Source organism: Haliaeetus albicilla, chromosome 11 (genome assembly GCF_947461875.1).
Source record: "Haliaeetus albicilla chromosome 11, bHalAlb1.1, whole genome shotgun sequence".
NCBI classification, from domain to species: Eukaryota; Metazoa; Chordata; class Aves; order Accipitriformes; family Accipitridae; genus Haliaeetus; species Haliaeetus albicilla.
In genome coordinates, this window is record NC_091493.1 from 41,726,775 (window position 1) to 41,744,023 (window position 17,249).

General features: G+C 40.1%; 1 protein-coding gene across 2 annotated transcripts in view; it reads left to right on the forward strand.

Moving 5' to 3' along the window:
• INPP5A (inositol polyphosphate-5-phosphatase A) overlaps positions 1-15,276 on the forward strand; it is a 259,043-nt gene extending 243,767 nt beyond the window's left edge. The window contains exons 13-16 of one of the 2 annotated variants that reach the window (XM_069797312.1): positions 7,699-7,810; positions 12,111-12,179; positions 13,504-13,540; positions 13,686-15,276. In XM_069797312.1, coding sequence (XP_069653413.1) covers positions 7,699-7,810; positions 12,111-12,179; positions 13,504-13,540; positions 13,686-13,735 — 268 coding nt within the window. In that variant the 3' untranslated portion in view covers positions 13,736-15,276. Of the gene's footprint in view, positions 1-7,698; positions 7,811-12,110; positions 12,180-13,503; positions 13,592-13,685 lie in introns of both variants that reach the window. The other variant, XM_069797313.1, reaches the window with a different exon arrangement.
• The last annotated feature ends 1,973 nt before the right edge of the window (positions 15,277-17,249 follow it).

The following is a 17,249-nucleotide window of genomic DNA, read 5'->3' on the forward strand; positions in this document are numbered from 1 at the left end:
AGCAGAAGAGACAGCTATCATTTCCTCCAAAACAATTAGAATTTAATCATTAAAATGGCTTTTAGACAGATCTTATCCCCATTTCTCTCCTCGCATTAAACCAATACCACTCTCACCATCATTCTCAATTAATTTCCAAATTAAAATAGGGCGTTTCTTTAATTTGTGAGGAACTGGTAGAATTACCCAAGTAAGCAGTTCTGTTTGCTTTAAGGAATTGTGGCAAAGGGAAAAAGAAAGGAAAATCAATGAAGTAAAAAAGTTTCAAGGACTGAATATTATTGTGTGCCACGTGTAAGGTGGGGATTACAGACCATGCTGCAAGCAGAAAGTAAAGCAAATTCTAAATAGATTATGGTCTTTGCTGCTAACCAGGCCGTTCATTGTATTCTTGGCTGAAAGTGCTGTTAAAAAGCCCGGTAGTTTGGAACCTGAACCCTGTCCCATGTGTTGCTTCAGCTTTGCACTGATTTTTTTCCAGTATGAGAATTTGTAAATTATAGCCTCAGAGTAACTTACTCTAAGCCAGGCACGTTCCCAGGAAAGACATTTAGCTCTATCACAGTCACATTCAGTAACATCAGACTGTTTTGCTGAAACAAGCCAGCACTGGGTCCTTCCCAACAAGCCAACATTATTGATAATTACATTTATCCACTTGTAATAGTAGCAGTATTACATACATTTAGTGAAGTACAACATTATTGTTATTAAAGCAATAGAGCGCGTTGCTCATTGTCCACTCGCTGAGGCATTAGTATTGCTGAATAATCCATTTTTGTTAACTGGGCCTCCCCACGATGCTCGTATTGAACAGCAAAGCGTAGCCCACCAGTTGCTATTAGCTGTGTGTCAGCCTCTTGCTCTGAGGCAGGCTAAATACCCCACAGAGGGGCACTGGCGGCCGGCGGGATGGTGCAAGCGCTGGCGCACGTTCACATTGTCGCCCTCGTTTAGCCATAGGATGTTCGTAATCAGCGAGGGGAGATTTTCTCTATGGGAAGCATTCTTGAGGGAAAGTAAAGGGCCAGTTGTTGTTCGCTGGAAAAAGAAAGGGGTCTGGCTTTTTTTTTTTTTTCACTGAAAAAGGTTCAGAGTTACACTGGTGATACAGAAATGTTAACTCTGAAGCATATTATAGACATGTATTTCCCAAAGAAGTATGTTAAGCCAAAAAGCAATATGCCCAACGTAAATCCATAGGAAAGATTCAGTGAAAAACATCATTTCGTTAACCTTCCTGTTTTGTGTTGTGCCCGGAGTTATGGCTTGAGTCCTGTTTACCCTTCTTACCCTGTGCTGCGGGATTGCCTGGGTGACCCCCCTTTTTATTGTCACCTTTGACTCTTGATTGTTGGCGTCATCACCATGGTGTTAGTGTAGCCTTTGCAAGTAGCAGCTGTTTAACGCATTGTACTTTAACTACTGTGTTTGCAGGACTGTGTTTACCCTCCTGATTTGGCTTAAGTGAGATGCATATCATGGCCAGTTAGCTCGGCAGAGCATCATGAAGGCTTATTAGTATTTTGGTGTATATGAAGCAGCTAATTTAATTCAAACAGTAACTTGTCTTACTGCTTAGCTTTAACTATCTGCTGCCTAAAGTGAGCACACGAAGATAAATTACATGGGGTCATTTGTTAGGAAGAGAACTAGGGAACCCAAATCTCTCCCTTTCAGATTCAGGGAAATATAAAATGGTAATTCAATTTGGAGGAAGAAACTAACGATCTGGAAGCTGACAAAAATTAGATGTTGTAGTTTGATTGGTCGAATGATGTTTTATTGAAATCACACTCGTGTACTAGCTCACGCTAATGCTGAGTTGGGACCTTGTCAATTAAAAATATCAAAATATTTTTATTTATATCTTTGGCCTTACAACTTTCGAAGTCTGCAAAACTTGAACTGGCAGCCTACATTCACTGTCCTTGCTTCTGGTAAAAGCATCTTAGACAATCTGAAAGTGTGTCAGAACTAAAGGTAAATTTTCTTACCAAATACAAAAATAGTAAATAATTTTCTGATTAAAAGTGGTTGGGATTTTTCCTCTTTTGAAGTTCTCTCTCAATATCATATGTAAATAGAAAGACAAAGGGAGAGAAGGTTTAGTAAATGTGAGGACTCATACCCAACTTCACCAATAAAACGGACCAAATCTAAACTGTGTCTCAGCTCTTCTCATAAAGAGCTCAGTTTTCATCGATACTTTATAATTCCATTCTATCTCAAATATTTTCTATTAGAAACAGTTTAGTGAACTAAATTTGGGGACAATTAGTAGATGAAAACAAGTGGTCTTTGAATAGGAGGTATTTCCACGCCCTGAAACATTATAAAGTTTGCCTTAACATCTGCATATGAATCTAGACATAGGATGCACAGTTTTTCATAATGACCTTTAATGTACTAAAAAAGATTACATAGCTTAATTTTTCCCCACCGTTGCCTACTGGGTATTGTCACACTTCCTACAACACTACTGGAAATGTCTAGACCATAGAAAGCAGAATCCCTAAAGCAACACCAAAACGCATTATCAGCAGCAAGGCATATTCACTCCGTTCACTATGTGCAAAAATGAGCTGGAAAGCAGAACTGTGTGTGACAGCTTTTAAAGGTAATAACACTCCAAAGCGAATTAATCGTTTCCTGTTAGAAAGTACATTTCACCCATCTCAGTAACACATTTTATCTGTTCTTACACAAGAGAAGGGTTCATTAGGAGCATTTTTCCTGACTGGAAATGCCAGTTAAGGAGACATTTATATACACAGTATTGTTAGCTTGTGTTTTGAGTTAAGACACTGCTGACAGGATGGTTTATGATGTCAGAAGACTTTTCACCCTGAAGTAAGTATTTTTGTAAAGGTGTCCAATCATCTTTGACAATACTTGTCAACAGCAGGAGTGCAATAATATTACTGATACTCTTAATGGTTTATTTTTCCCGAACAGTTGCTGAGTTGCTCTCATCCTTATTAACTGTAATACTAGTAGTTCATTGGACAGCCTGCTCCTTAACAATTACTTAACAATTCCTCGAAGCGTTTCGTTAAATTTTGACAACATTGAGCATTATACTAATGAAGTTGCTTAAATTAGTACCTTTTGGAAGTTTGACTCAGAAAACCCACCTGACAGTAATCCTGGTTAAATGAAATTAGTGTAACTGAAACAAAAGTTTGGGAAATAAGGTAGAAAAGCAGCTAGAAGGAGTATCTTGAGAAAAAATAAATCCTGAACAACTGGAGATAAATCGTACAAGCCTCTCGCATGGATGCTCCAGTACTGCCCGTCTGTCCCTCATCCAGAGGCATATACAGTCAAAGTATATTTTGCATAACTCTACTGGCTGGCATATGCAGAGAATAACAGACTATTTTTGCTATTAGTTATTCAGCTAACATGAGTGGTTAAGGTCCTAAATTTCAACTTTGCCACTGTTTTAAGCAAGGCAGAAAAGTTGTTCCACATGGAATTCCCCATTTTTCTATTTGTATCTTTAAATATACATGATATTGTGTGTGTAAAAAAAAAGTCAGTAACGATACTGAATACTAAAGTTAGGAAGTCTGTACAGTCTTAACTGATCTATAGCACCTGTATGTGTTAGCATTATATCTATTTATCCTTTATATTTCAGTGGTACCTAGGGGCCTTTATCTGTTATGTCATTATTTTTACATGAGCACCCACTCTTCATTCTCAAGATCACTGTTTCGTGTACATTGCAGAAGATAGATTGTGATTGAGGCAGAATGCTACTGAAAGAAGAAAAAAAAAAAGACATTCTTTGCTGTCTAGTCATGGGACTGAGAGGGCTGGTTCTCCCCTTTTCTCTGCCACAGTCACAGTTCTGATGGTCAAGACTAATAATGCATGCACAGAAAGGTGGCACGATGCTTACCCTCTGGGAGATTAATACTGGAAATTTTAACGTTTGATTATTTGGTGTAGAGTCCTTGAAATTATTTTTATCAGATCTGCAGCTGGTTTTAACAAGCCTGTAATTGTTGTATAAATTCATAGATCAGAAAATCTGTTAACTAGATTAACTGAGTTTTGAATTAAGAACTGTGAGTTCCTTACTTGCATGGAATGAGTGGAGGCTGGAGATGTCAGCAAAACAAAGCTATTTTAATGCACTTGATAGTAGGCAATGTTATGCTTAATGTCTTTTGGAAGATGTGTATTACAAGAATGGTTCTGCTTTTGGCATGCACACAAATTTAAATTTACGTTACTCTTTAAAAGAGACTATTTATGCTTTATTTCAAAGAGGCAAGTGAGAGGTGGGGTTGAAAGGAAGGAAAAGAGGAGGTAAATTATGAAGCCACCCTAGAGAGAACAAAAAGTTAGTAATAAAATTAGCACACTTGTATCTTGGTTAGCCCATTGAAGATGGGGGAAATATTTTCCAGTCTCTTGAGTACCATCTTGAGTCTGTGCTATCTGGGCACTTGCTGTATTGGAAGAAGCAAAATACGTGTTGTGTCTTTATGTCCTGCTTTTTCTGAAATACATGCTCTCCTGTTAGTTATCCTGGTGGGCACTCTGCAGCCTTCACAGTTGCGGGGCCAAGTTTGCTAGCTTTGGGAGATGTGTGTTTGCAGGGAGTGCAGGAGCATGCTCAAAGGCTGCATTCTGGTGACAGATTTTGTGTACAAGACTGAAACTGAGTGCTGCTCTGTGTGGCAGTTCTGAGGCTTCAGGCATCTTCCTTGTGTCTTTGATTTTTGCAACATCTTTCTGTTACAGCAGCACCAGAATCATCAGCCTGGCTTCCTGAAATGCTTATGCATCTGTCTGTCTCCTCTTTCGATTACTCCTATTGACTGGTTTTAAGTCCCATCAGCTGGTGGGAAGGCATCTGAACGAGGTTACATCATGTGAGACACCAGAGTATCCACAGGTGGATAAGAAAACCCTTATAAATGGTTATAACCTTATATAGGTTATAAGAAAACCCTTATAAATGCTCCAACCAAGTAAAAGCTTCAGAGTTCACAAGAAGATGATTCCATTCTGGAAACAGTCACGCTATTTTCATTCCGCTGTTCATTTAACTACAGAACAGGATGATGGAGACAACTACTGGAGTGTATGTTGTTTGAAAAATTTTATTCTGGAATAGCATACGTTCAGCAGTATGTTTCATGAAGATTTCTTCAGTGAGAGTCTTCTTAGAAACCTCTAATAGAGCTTTTCTTTGCAAAAATCTGTTTAAGATAAATGGCATATAATAAATGAAACTATCCTATCCCCAAAACCTGTTTAGTCACAAAAAAGAATCCCTCCCAGCAATTTTGAGTCATATTCAGCTATGATCACTTTTTGAGCCCATCTACAAAAGAAGCCTGCTTATTCCAAAGTATTTGTGACCCTTCTAGAGCATGCAGGAAGAGATCAAATAGTTCTTATTCTGGGGGCAGTGTATCTAGTTAGGATTTTTTAATATGTCTATGTCAGCATTTCACTGAGAGTGAGACTTGCACAAGCCAAAGAGGCAGTGGTGGGGAGGGAGAAGCCTTATTCACAGGAGTGCAGCAAAACAGAGTGCTCCACACTTCTGGCCTGAAGGAAGGATGCTGCTTTATAAAAAGAGCTTGCCCCACTTTATTGTATTAAATTATTACCTACAGATCATTTTGTCTGGATAACTTTTGCAGCATTTATTTTCATCTCTGTCCCAGCCATTAGAAATCTGATTTGTCAAAGATTTGTAAACTACAGTAACTTCTTGACTGGGTGATCAGCGCTAAAGACCTTGAAAAATTGGCAGAAGTTTTCACCCTGTGAAAACGTTAAGATCAATAAAGCAAATGGATAAATACCATTTCGCAGAATATAGGCTCTTGGATGAAGTGCTGTAACACATAGCAGTAACAGATCACTCCAGGTACAGAACTTCATACTTTAAAAGCCATATAGTTAATGCTGTAAAAGGAAGGATCATATGAAATGTGATAGATTATTACACCTTATGTCATAAAAAGTAACTTCAGTTATGTGGGGTTCCTGAGTAACTAAAGTAAGAGGTTTCCAGAAAAAGTCAACCCTTAAATTGCAAACAAAGAGCTTCTACTACCAATAGTATTACATCATCAAAATATTTCACAGACACTCAGAAATAAGCTGTACTTCTGTATGTCAGTGAAGCAGCAAATTGAATTCTCATAATATGTTTTGAAAATGAGTCTTGTTAGGTTTGATGAGGTGGAAAAGGTACTGAGATCACTGGTTTGTTCCAATATGTTCAGTACGCTTTTCTTGGATGTTTGCCATGGCTAATCTTTTTAATGGCAGTGTAGCTTGTAAACCCATTTGGTAGAAAGCTATATGTCTCAGTTTCAGAGTATCACACCAAGTAGGGTGGTAAATAAGTTTCTCTTCAAGCATGCAAACCCTTTTGTTACAATAGCAGAGATTTTATTTTAACACACATATCAGGAAAACCTCAGTATTTCCTTTATGAATTCAGTGATGAGCAGAATAAAATGCAAATGTCATTTTAAATACACCCACCCATACATATGTAGATAATAAGCACCAGCCTTATGGTTTTTGTGGAAAAACAATTATAAAGAAATTGAGCCTGTCACAAACCCTCTGGATTTCTGCAAACCCCCTCTTTGGCTACCTAGCCATGCCATTTTGGAAATGGTCTGGGAAAACAGTGGGCCTCACAGCATGATGAGCCATCATCAAAGTTCTGTCATATTAAACTAGTGAGAACAGTTGGATAAAACGAGAAAAACTTTGGTCTGAGCCTCCTGACCGTTGAACCAGAGGTTGCCACTTCAGGTGCTTTAGATTATTTCAGTCTGTGGGCTCACACAGGCATGTTGAGTTAACTTATTTTAGGCTGTTCCCTGGGTTAAAATAAACACTTCCTGTTGGCTTTTAAAGCTAAGTTAGAATGCGCTGGAGATCCCATAGCACATTTATAATGACCCCACAGCATGACTGCTATTTAATCAGCTTCTATTCCAGATGTCTTTACAAAATAATTTACTTTTTGTTAACACAATTTCATATAAAGGTATAGAATCTTACGTAGTCAGCATCATTTTCCTTAAACCATATTTGTAATTCCTTGGTTCTGAAGATATCCCCTGAAAAGCCTGCTTTCTTGTCATATCCTCCTTCCTGTCAGCCTTAGAGAGTCCGTACAGGTGGGGTTTGTGTACAGCTGCAGAGATCCCAGTGTTCTGAACTGTTTTCTGTTAACTTATTCCTAGATAGCTCTCCTTGAGAGAATCCTGCAAAGAAATCCCATGAGATGAACCTTTTTTTTCCCTAGGTTTCTTCTGCCTATTCATTTTCCATAGTCATAGCCAACAGCCTACTCTGTGCTCGAGTTGAACTAATTTTCATACTTTCACATAGATAAATAGTCTGCAGTCTTAAACACTCTCACGTGTGAAAATGCAAGGTAGGAGGTGAGAGTTTTGAAACTGTGTGTGTCTTAACATGCTGGCCTAAGGTAGGATTGTAGAGATGAGACAAGAAATGGAGAAAGAGCACATGGGAAAGAAAGGGGGAGGAGAAAAGAAAGATAAATAAGTATGAGAGGTGTCTAAAAGAGCTGCTTTTTGCCAGTTAAATTTTTTAATTAGTGTGGTCATTTGAGCCAAAGGTTTCAGGCTGCTTTGCAAAAAGTTGCTGATGGTTGTGGTGGTGATTTGTTTGCAGTTATCCATACAGCGAGGACTCTAGCCAGGGAAAGCAGTACATGAATACGAGATGTCCAGCCTGGTGCGACAGAATCCTTATGTCCCACTCAGCCAAGGAGCTCATCCTGAAAGTAAGTACGGACCTGCAGCCACCCTGCTGCCTCCACGTTGTGTTTATCTTCAACAAAGGTAGGTAGGGCTGAGACACTTCTGCTTCCCTTGAATTTCCAGTTGCCAGCAGCAAACACTCGCCAAGCTGGAGACAGCATACCATGGCAATAAGAAACTGTTAGGCCTCCAGTGCTTTCCACCCGAGAATGTGGATTTGTCCCAGTCAACCCGTTCGCAGTTACCAAAGCATGAGCTTTCACAAACGCTTCTTTTGGTATCTGAGCTGCCAACGCTGGCTGCCTGTCGTCTCTCCTGTGCTGCTTCTGTACTTGTCAGTGCTGTACTGGGATGTACAGCACTGGGAGACTGTGCCTGCCTTAAAAAAGAATAGCAAGAAATAAAAAACCTCCATCAGTCCCCCAATCCAGTCCACTATACAGTAACATAAGTAACAGCACTGCCCTTACTAAGGATTCAGCACAGATGCAGACAGAAGTAACTAGGAGTGCCCGCTGAGTGAGCAGTAATGCTATTGAAAGCAAAACCTGTATGGCAATGGCTTGGGGTACCTGAGTTACAAGCATGGTAGATTTAGGTTCCCTCTGTTGCTGATGGTGAGAACTGGATTTCCCAATAATATGTCAGATCCTAGATGGGCTAAATCTCCAATCACTGTCCCCTGAATGAAGGCAGAGTCTCCAGCAGGTAGGCTCCTAACTTCGGAACACCAATTAAGTGCCTAAATTTAGACATTCAATTAGAGCTTTAAAAATACGATTGTGCACCATTTTTAGAACATATAGTTCTTCTTGGGATTTTAGTGTATAGGTGTAAGGTAAACTTGGTGATGCTCTGTCCAACGTTAATGACCTAAATATAGTTCAGGAGCCTTCCAGTTTTCCTTTTCTCTTGTTTTCTTTCTCTCCTGCTTACTCCGCTCTGCTGTCCTCCTTTCTGTGGAAACACTGAACCAGGTCAGCCAGTTATGTATGCCAACTTACACTGCCTCTGTTTTTTCCTGTGTGCTTGTTCATGGCAACTGGAGACTAGTCCTGTTTACGCTGGCTATCAGTTGTTCTAAAGGACCAAGCACACATCAGGAAATCGGTTTATGATATAAGGAGATCTCACCCATGCCTTTCTGCCCTGAGCTAAATTTTTCCCACTGTGCTAGCCATGGCCATGAGCGCAATGCAAGAATGAATGCACAGTAACTTTTCAGAACTGTTTCATTGAGGTTATCTTGCTGATCAGACTGTATGACTGTCTCATACATAACAGCCTTACCAAACCCCAAACTGCCCAAAGTCATGTGTCTGTTTGTATGTTCTGTATAACTAATGGAGTGAATTGCAGAAAATAATCTTTGCAAATAAATCCATATTCTACAGCTTCTTGGGTTTGTTTTTTTTCTGTTTAAATTAATGAAACCCTTGAAACTTGCTCTCCTGAAGTTTATAACCTTCTGTTTCTCTCTCTTGTCAGGGTTATTTATCTCATGATTAGACTGTTTGCTTTGCAGTATAAAACTCACTGAAAGGCTGAGAACATTTTTTCCATAGCTACTCAAATTTCAATTCGATGTATTTCCTCATGCATTTTAATACGTAAGAAGTGTCTGCATGGTATCTTGAAGTTTTGCCCAAAATTTTAGACAATGCATGTACTGCAGTATTTAATTTAAAAAATCGTGACGCTAAGAGGAATACAGGCTTTATAGTAAAATAGTAATGTCAAAATCAGTGTTATTTGATTTTCTTATACAGAAATATCATATGAAAAAGTGAGACTTTACGTTACCCAAAATATTACAGATAGTACTTGGCGCCCATGAAATTCCTAAAGAACAAAGGATTAAAACCATGGAAAGAGTGGCCAATGAGGGAAGATTTTTTTTTTTTAAAGCTATGAATAAGGAGATAGAAGTGTACACAAAGGCTTGAAGAGTGTAAACAGTGCAGAGGGAAAGGAATTCTTCCAGATTATCTAGGGGGGGTATAACTTGGATATAATGGGAGAAAATTAAACAAAGGAAAACAAAGTTAGAGCATTAAAGAAATTTGTAACTGTGACGTCACTCAGCCCAATTCTCAGTCTCTATGGAACAGAAACGCAGTCAGTTGGATCATTCAAAGCTTACATTTAAAAAATGCATATAATTTTGCCTCTGCAGCTTTGCATTTGCAAATTATGAGCATGCAGTTTCGGACATCTCCAGAAACGCATATGCAAAATTACAGATGTACATGAGGCCAAACTGGCATGGTTGTTTAACTCAGTGAGTCTATACCAATAAAGGAGTTAGCTTATCCAGCTCAAAACCAAACTGTAATTCTGGCCCATAAAACTTAATGAAAATATTCAGTGGAAAAGAATGCTGAATTGATAGAGAAAATGATCTTACAAGTGTTTGTGGTTCTACACAGTAATCAGTGTTTGCCTTGCCATTGAGAATTTATTCCATTGCAGAGACTTATGCTTTGAAGCTTTAAAAGGAACTATGAAGAAAGCAAAAGCAAATTTTAATTAACCATTTATGCTGTAAAAAAATCCTTAAAACGTAAATGTATATGAATTTTTAAAGAAATTTCAGTTGTAACTAGCTATGGAATATTCGTATGCAGGTAATTATTTTGCTTTATTAACTTTTCTTGTAGGCAGATAAAGAATTTCTTTTTCTGTCTTAGGAATGCTATATTTTATTTCAAACAAAAATTCTAGTAAATCTGCATTTTAATCCTATGTAAAGAAAAGATAGTACGCACAAATTGCCACACTGTACAGTCTGTTCAGCTACACAGTAGGCATTACAGATTGTACAGACATGGGGCTGTAAACAGCTTTCATGCAACATCATCTATCATGCTATGGTCGGTTACCTCACCATCATGTTATTTTATGCTTCCTGAGCCCTAAAACACCAAAGGTTGCCCACTGCTAGGGAGTTGTGTTGATGCCTGATAGCATGAAGTAATGAATGCTCAGCCAAGTGTATATTGTTTCTGCTTGTGCACCGCTGTAATTTGTTTATCTGTCTAAAGATTATGCAGTTGAAAATCCACAATTTTATGCTGCCTCTGTAAATTATCAAGTCGCTTTTGATGAATGTATCCCCACTTCCGATGCTAGTGGCATTATGATCTTGAAATATTGGAAAGTGCTCATGCATACAATGCAGAAGGTTATGTTTTTATATTTTTGGCAGACAACCGTGCTGTAAAGTAAATCTGACCTTAAGCTTCCTTACTGCATTAAAGATAATTCAGTTTTAACTTTATAGTCCTAAATGCTACTGTTTATATAAAGTTATTGCCCAGTCAAACTTGACTGATTACAGATGAGAAAGTCTTGACTGTTTCATACAAAATAAATTAGTATTGCCAACTAGTTTAAAGCACATCTATGATTGTATTAGAGATTTGAGAGTGTGCAGATTGCAGATTTAATTAGCTGATAGGAATTGTTTAGCATAGTAAGAAATTGTCTTGTATGGCAATGTATTTGTATTTATTCCTGAAGTACTGTGCTAAAGAATCAAAACAGATTCTCAGAATCATGTTTATTGCAAATGGCAGAAAGATGAGTACATTTTATTATTCATTAAGCTACAAATGCTAAAGAAGTCAGTGTATAAGGATAAAGTTTGACATGGAACAAAAGGAAAGCAATTCATAATGGAGACTGAAAATCATTTGCTGATTTTCTTAGAATCACTTCATGCTTTTTTTCAGATGAAGAAATGTATCTCATAGGAATGGTTAAAGATTATACTCATAAACTAAATCATTCATTCATTCATCTCTCTGAACATTTAAAATCACCTCTGTGATGAAATCAATCTCAATTGCCTCTTAGAAGGCAATGTGGATTGTATTTAATTGGAAGAACAACATATATCACACCTAATTCAATAAAAATTGTGTGTTGTTCTTAAAAAAGGACTGGCCAAATGTGCTAGCTGCATTTCACTGGCAAAAGGCTGGAATGCAATCATAACTGAGTCATTCATTTCATCTATCCAGGTGTTACTCACTAAAATGTCTTGAGGTCCCAGAAGCAAGGAGTAGATGCTGTGATTTCATGAGTTATTTTACATGGACAAATTGCACAAATTACTGCAAGCAGTACTGGACACAAAAGTTTATTCTGCATAGTTTTTCTCTGGAGAAGCCAAGCAAAGATGTGTTAATATCACTTCATTCAGAAACTGGTTTGAACTATTTGCATAAATTATGTATTTCTTTCTGTTTCTGTAATCTGGACAATAGTTGAACTGACCAGTGTTTTGTTGTGTTGTTTTTGTTTTTTTTTTTTAACTAGTCAGAAAATGATGAGAAAATAGTAATATATGACCACATCGGGCCAAATGTCTGCATGGGGGATCACAAGGTAATTAAATTAAACATTTTAGTATTGTATCTTTGAAGTTTCTTTTATTAGGAAGGAGAATGTATGCACTAGTTTCTGTTGATTTTATGTTTAAGACAACTATATATCTCTCCTATTTTTAATTTAAAGCCTTGAAAATGTTTTAAAGTTGAATTCAACTGAAATCAGCCAGTATATTAGAGTAGATACTTGTATGAAATGAAATAAAGAACAGGATGATGTGCACTAGAATGAAAGCATGGTACAATACAAAATGAAGAGGAGCAACTGGCTGTGCATTTACAACTATTCCTGTGAAACAAAAGTATTTTCATTGGGCTATCAAAATTGCTTCCAAAACATAGCTTCAATTAAGTTGGTGCCTAGCTGCTTAGTAGTAAAACAACGTATTGGCAGTTCCATATTTAAGCAACAAGTGAGAAAAAGGATACAGAATTACATAAATACCAGTTGTTAAAGTGAAGAAAAAGACATTAATATTACAATCAATCTTCTCTGCTGAAGATACCAGATGGAAAGCTAAGTTAGAAATACAGCAAAACTGAGTATTTGCTTCTTTGAAAGAAGCTGATGGAGGAGCAGGAGGTAACCTCTGAAAGCCTATACTAAAACTATATAAAACCCATATAAAAATGCAACTAGAAACTTGCAAAAACTTGTAAACTACGAAAACTGTAATGTATCAGTCCTAGAGACAGTGCTAAGGCTCTTGAATGATAATTCAGGGATGGATAATGGGTAATTCCATGTGTGTATGCATGTATACACAATAAACCCAAATTCACAAACACATGCCTGCATTTACTTTCATGGTCAGAGTTCTTGTGAGACAGATTATTGTTTTCCTAAGGAAGAATGCACTTAAGATATTTGGTCCAGAATCTTCCAAGTCAGAGCTTAAAATACAGAAGTTTCCTAACTTCTCCAGTAAAATGTAAAGTTCAGTGTGTCAGCAGCTAAAGGACAGCCAGTTCAGAAACAGTAATTTTTGCTTCCTTTGTCACCAGTGTACTTAACATGAATTTTTTAGGCATGGCACTTTCAGTGGAGCTAATTCTATGATAAAAGGGAGTTGTGTATGGGAGCCAATCCTCTTCCCGCAGAAATCAGTGGCAAATTTTCCCTTAGATTTCAGTGGGAGCAGAGATCTGTAAGGAGATGATGTAGTTCTGTTGTGCATTTTGTAGGTAGATTAATCCAAAAAATTATTGCATCATTTTGTTTCCAGCCATAGAGGAATTTTTGTTGTGTTTACTACTGAATGTAAAAAAAAAATGTTTCTATTTCAAATGTGTAACTTCTATTTTTCCCTAACTTGCTGCAGCCTGTGTTCCTGTCCTTTCGAATAGCTGCTGGGGCAGGTAAACCTATTGCAAATGTGCACAAGTGTTGTGTCGTGCAGTGATGTGGTGGTAAATATCATTTTTTTTCCTTTACGTTTATATTTTCTACATCATTTCCCCTGTGTTTATTTTTCTTTTTAAAAAAATGCCAATTCTGCAACAGGAAAAAGATGCCTACGAAACGAGAAGATTTTCCGTGAAACCACACTGTAGCAAGGAGGGGAAGGAATACGCAGTATACTGAAATACATAATCATAACAACTGTATTGATAAATCAAGTCCCGAGTGCCACATTTTTAGACTGCTGATCGTACACTATGCTTCAGCATCTGGACTCTGTTCGAGAAAAGCCTCACATACCTCACTGTCTTGTATGTTCATGTGACATCAAGTAGAAATGTGGAATTATTTTTTATATATATGTCACAATTCTGTTGCCAAAACTCTAAATAGACAGCAGAGATGTTATGTATTTTAGATTTCACAACTTTCAACTTTTACTAAGTGTTTGTCAATGTGGAAAAGCTATTTCAGCATATTATAAACTTTTAAGGGTGTCATGCCTAACATTATATATCTTTACCACTTTGGGGTTTTTGTACATTGGATTGTATAGATAGAGATATTGATGGTTTTAAATGGTATTTTCTTTGTTGACCAAGGCTTATGGTTTGTGTTTTAGTTTTAGTATTTTGTTTTTCATTTTTATAATTTTTTTCTCATGTTATTTACTATACTGCCATGTTACATGGTTTTTGAATCACACAGCAGCTGCTTTCTATACATACATATATATGTGTGTGTATATATATGTATGTATGTGTATATATACACAGATATATAAATAATTTATAAACCTGACCAAAACTTACGCTAAATATACTTTCCAATATGAATGCTTGAGAGTGCCATATCAGCAGTTAGTGTTGGAGTCTTAGCAGGTTTAGTTAAGTGTACATCAACAACCAACATTTATATAATAAATAATATATAGCAGTGCCATCCAGGATACAGATATATAGCATACTATATAGCACATATATTAGCAGTTTCACTTTGTTACTCCTATAATCCCTTCTTTCTATGTAATATTAAGGATTGAATGTGAAGTTCTTAGCTAGGTTTGGGTGTAACTTTCCCGAATTTTGTAAACTGTTTTTGTCCGTCTTTTGTTACTGTTTTATGGTGCCAAGTATTCTATATTGAAACAATAACAACATGGGAGAAGAAAATCATAGTCTGCTTCAGGTAGCAACTGTATTGGACACAGACTGTATTTATACAGCGTTAAAGAAAAAAAAAAAAGACTGTAAATTTTCCTGGTTAGTAGCTCAGTGCAGCCTACAATATAATCTTGTTACGAACATTTTTCTCCCACCACTAAATACAACATTAAAAGGTGATTAGGGAGTCTGTTGATGAAACACAAATGTATGTTTTATTGATTTAATTTAGAACACTACAGAGTTCATGGACTGCGTGATGGCATTAGATTGATGCTTGATTTTGGTATAAATCACTACCATTGAAAATGATTTGATGTCCGCTTGCAGAGTGTTTTCTCAACAGTACAATCTGGGTTTATATTAAGTACTGTTGCCCAAAGGGCGTCTGCAGCTCTGTATTGTTATTGTGCCATGTTGCATTATAACCACACAGTAATTCTATTTAAGCGAACTCAACTCATGATAACTTTGAAGGCCTTTAGAAATGAGTACTCTGGTTCTCAAGCAATAAAACTAATCATGGTGAATATGGCTGTGTCTGTCCCTTCAATTTGGGCATCGGGGATTATGGGGAAATTATTAAATTGTCACATTTCTTATTAATGAGTTACCTTTTAATCTCCTGCCAATTAACAGGGTTATTTTTCACATGAAAGCCTGCTATAATAGGATGCAGTTCTAGCGTTAATCAAAACACAATACAAGCCGAGGAAAACCGCGTTTAGGAGTTTGTATTAGAGTGCTAACGTACAGAGAGTAATACAACTTTATGAGCTATTCAAGAGATGCCGGTCCCCAGCAGTTCAATAAAAACGCCACCATAAACTCCTTCGCGATTATCTCCGGTTGTAGAAGAAAAAAAACCCACTGCCTTTTCAAACTGGGGCCGAAGCCTCGCTGCTAGGTGAACTCACCGAGCTATGAACTGCGAGACCGTCAACAGCCCGAGCCCACCCCGAGGCGTCAGGTGCGCAGGTGACCCGTCGAGGTTAATTTGCTGAAAGAGCCTCCAATTCCACCCACGCAAGTTCATCAAACGCAGCCGTCGCGGGGAAACAAAAGCCGGAGGCGTCAGCTGGGGAGGGGGGGGCTCGGCCGGGGCGGAGGGCAGTCCTGCGGCCCCGGCCCCGGCCCTGCCGGGCTCTGCTTCGCGGGGGGCGGCCGCGGCCCGGGGGGGGGGCGGCGGCGGCGGCAGCAGCCCCAGCCCCGTCCCCGGGGGCTTTAGCCGGGCGGGCGCGTTACGGAGGCACCTCGCTCTGCGAAAAGATACTCGTCCCTGCACAGACTCCCGAGTTCCTTGGGGCTCACTGCGTTTAAAGAAATACGGAAAGGAGCAGGCGCGAATAATCCGACTTTGAAGTGCGGGTGGTTTTGGTTTGCTTTGGGTTTTTTTATCCTGTCATTTTCCTTTAGGAGCCAGGAAACCGGCTCCGCTTCGTGGCGGCGGTTCCAGCGTCCTCTCTCAGAATGTTCAAAGCCCCGGCGAAGATTAATTCCTAAACTCGATTTACTCCGTCTGTAACCGCGGTACAACTGGAGCGAGGTCTCGGCGGCCCGCTGCGTGCAGTGAGTAAAAACTCGCAGGACCCCCCTCCCTCCCCCTCCGGCAAGGCGCTGCCCGGACAGCAAAGCGAGGATCTGCTCGCAGCCCAGGGAGATCAACCCGAGCGAGCCGAGCGGGCGGCCCCGAGCGGCGCCAGCTGGATCCCGCCGGGGAGCGGCGCTCGGCGGCCGCCCGCAGCAGAGCCGGGCCGGGACGCCCGGGGGCGGCCCCGCGGCGGGGGTGGGGGGGGCCGGCCCCTTGCGCGGAGCCCGGGAGCGCCAGCGCTGCCGCAGGCGGAGGGAGGACGGTGCGGGAGGCACCGGGCCTCGCAGCTGCCCGGGCTGCCGTAACGGCCCCGTCCCGCCGCTCCGCGCCGCGCCGGGGGTCGCTTCCCTCCGCTGGCTGCCGGGCAGGTGAAGCACGGCCGGCCCGCAGTGCGGCCGCTGCAGTTTGCTCAGGCTGCGAAGCAGTAGCTAAGACACGGAAAGAAAAGAATGCCTCATCCATTAAAAAGAAAAGCGGGGGGGGCAAAAAGGCAGCTTGACAACGAAGCTGGCTTGCACCCATCAGTTTCGAGTATGGCCGAGAGGAGCAACGCAGAGCCTTGGGCAGCTTGCGAGGCACCTCGACGGCTGCCTAATTACCTGGGTCTCGTCAGGGGCAGGTCGCGAACACAACCTGCAGCCGCCGCGACGCTGCCGCTGTGCGTGCGGGCCCGGGCTCGCGCTCCCGGGAGCTCGGCAGGAAGGCGAGGGACGGAGAGGGCGCTTGCAGATCGCCACCGCGAAGCTCAACGAGTTCGCCTTCGGGTTTTTTTGCGGCGGCCGGTGTCCGGGTAGCGCAGCGGGACGACTCCCAGCCCCAGCCCCCCGAGCAGCTCACATACCCTGCTAGCGGTCACCAAAACGCTTCTGGTGCGGGGAACGGGCGCGGCCCCGGCCCACGGCAGGCTCAAGG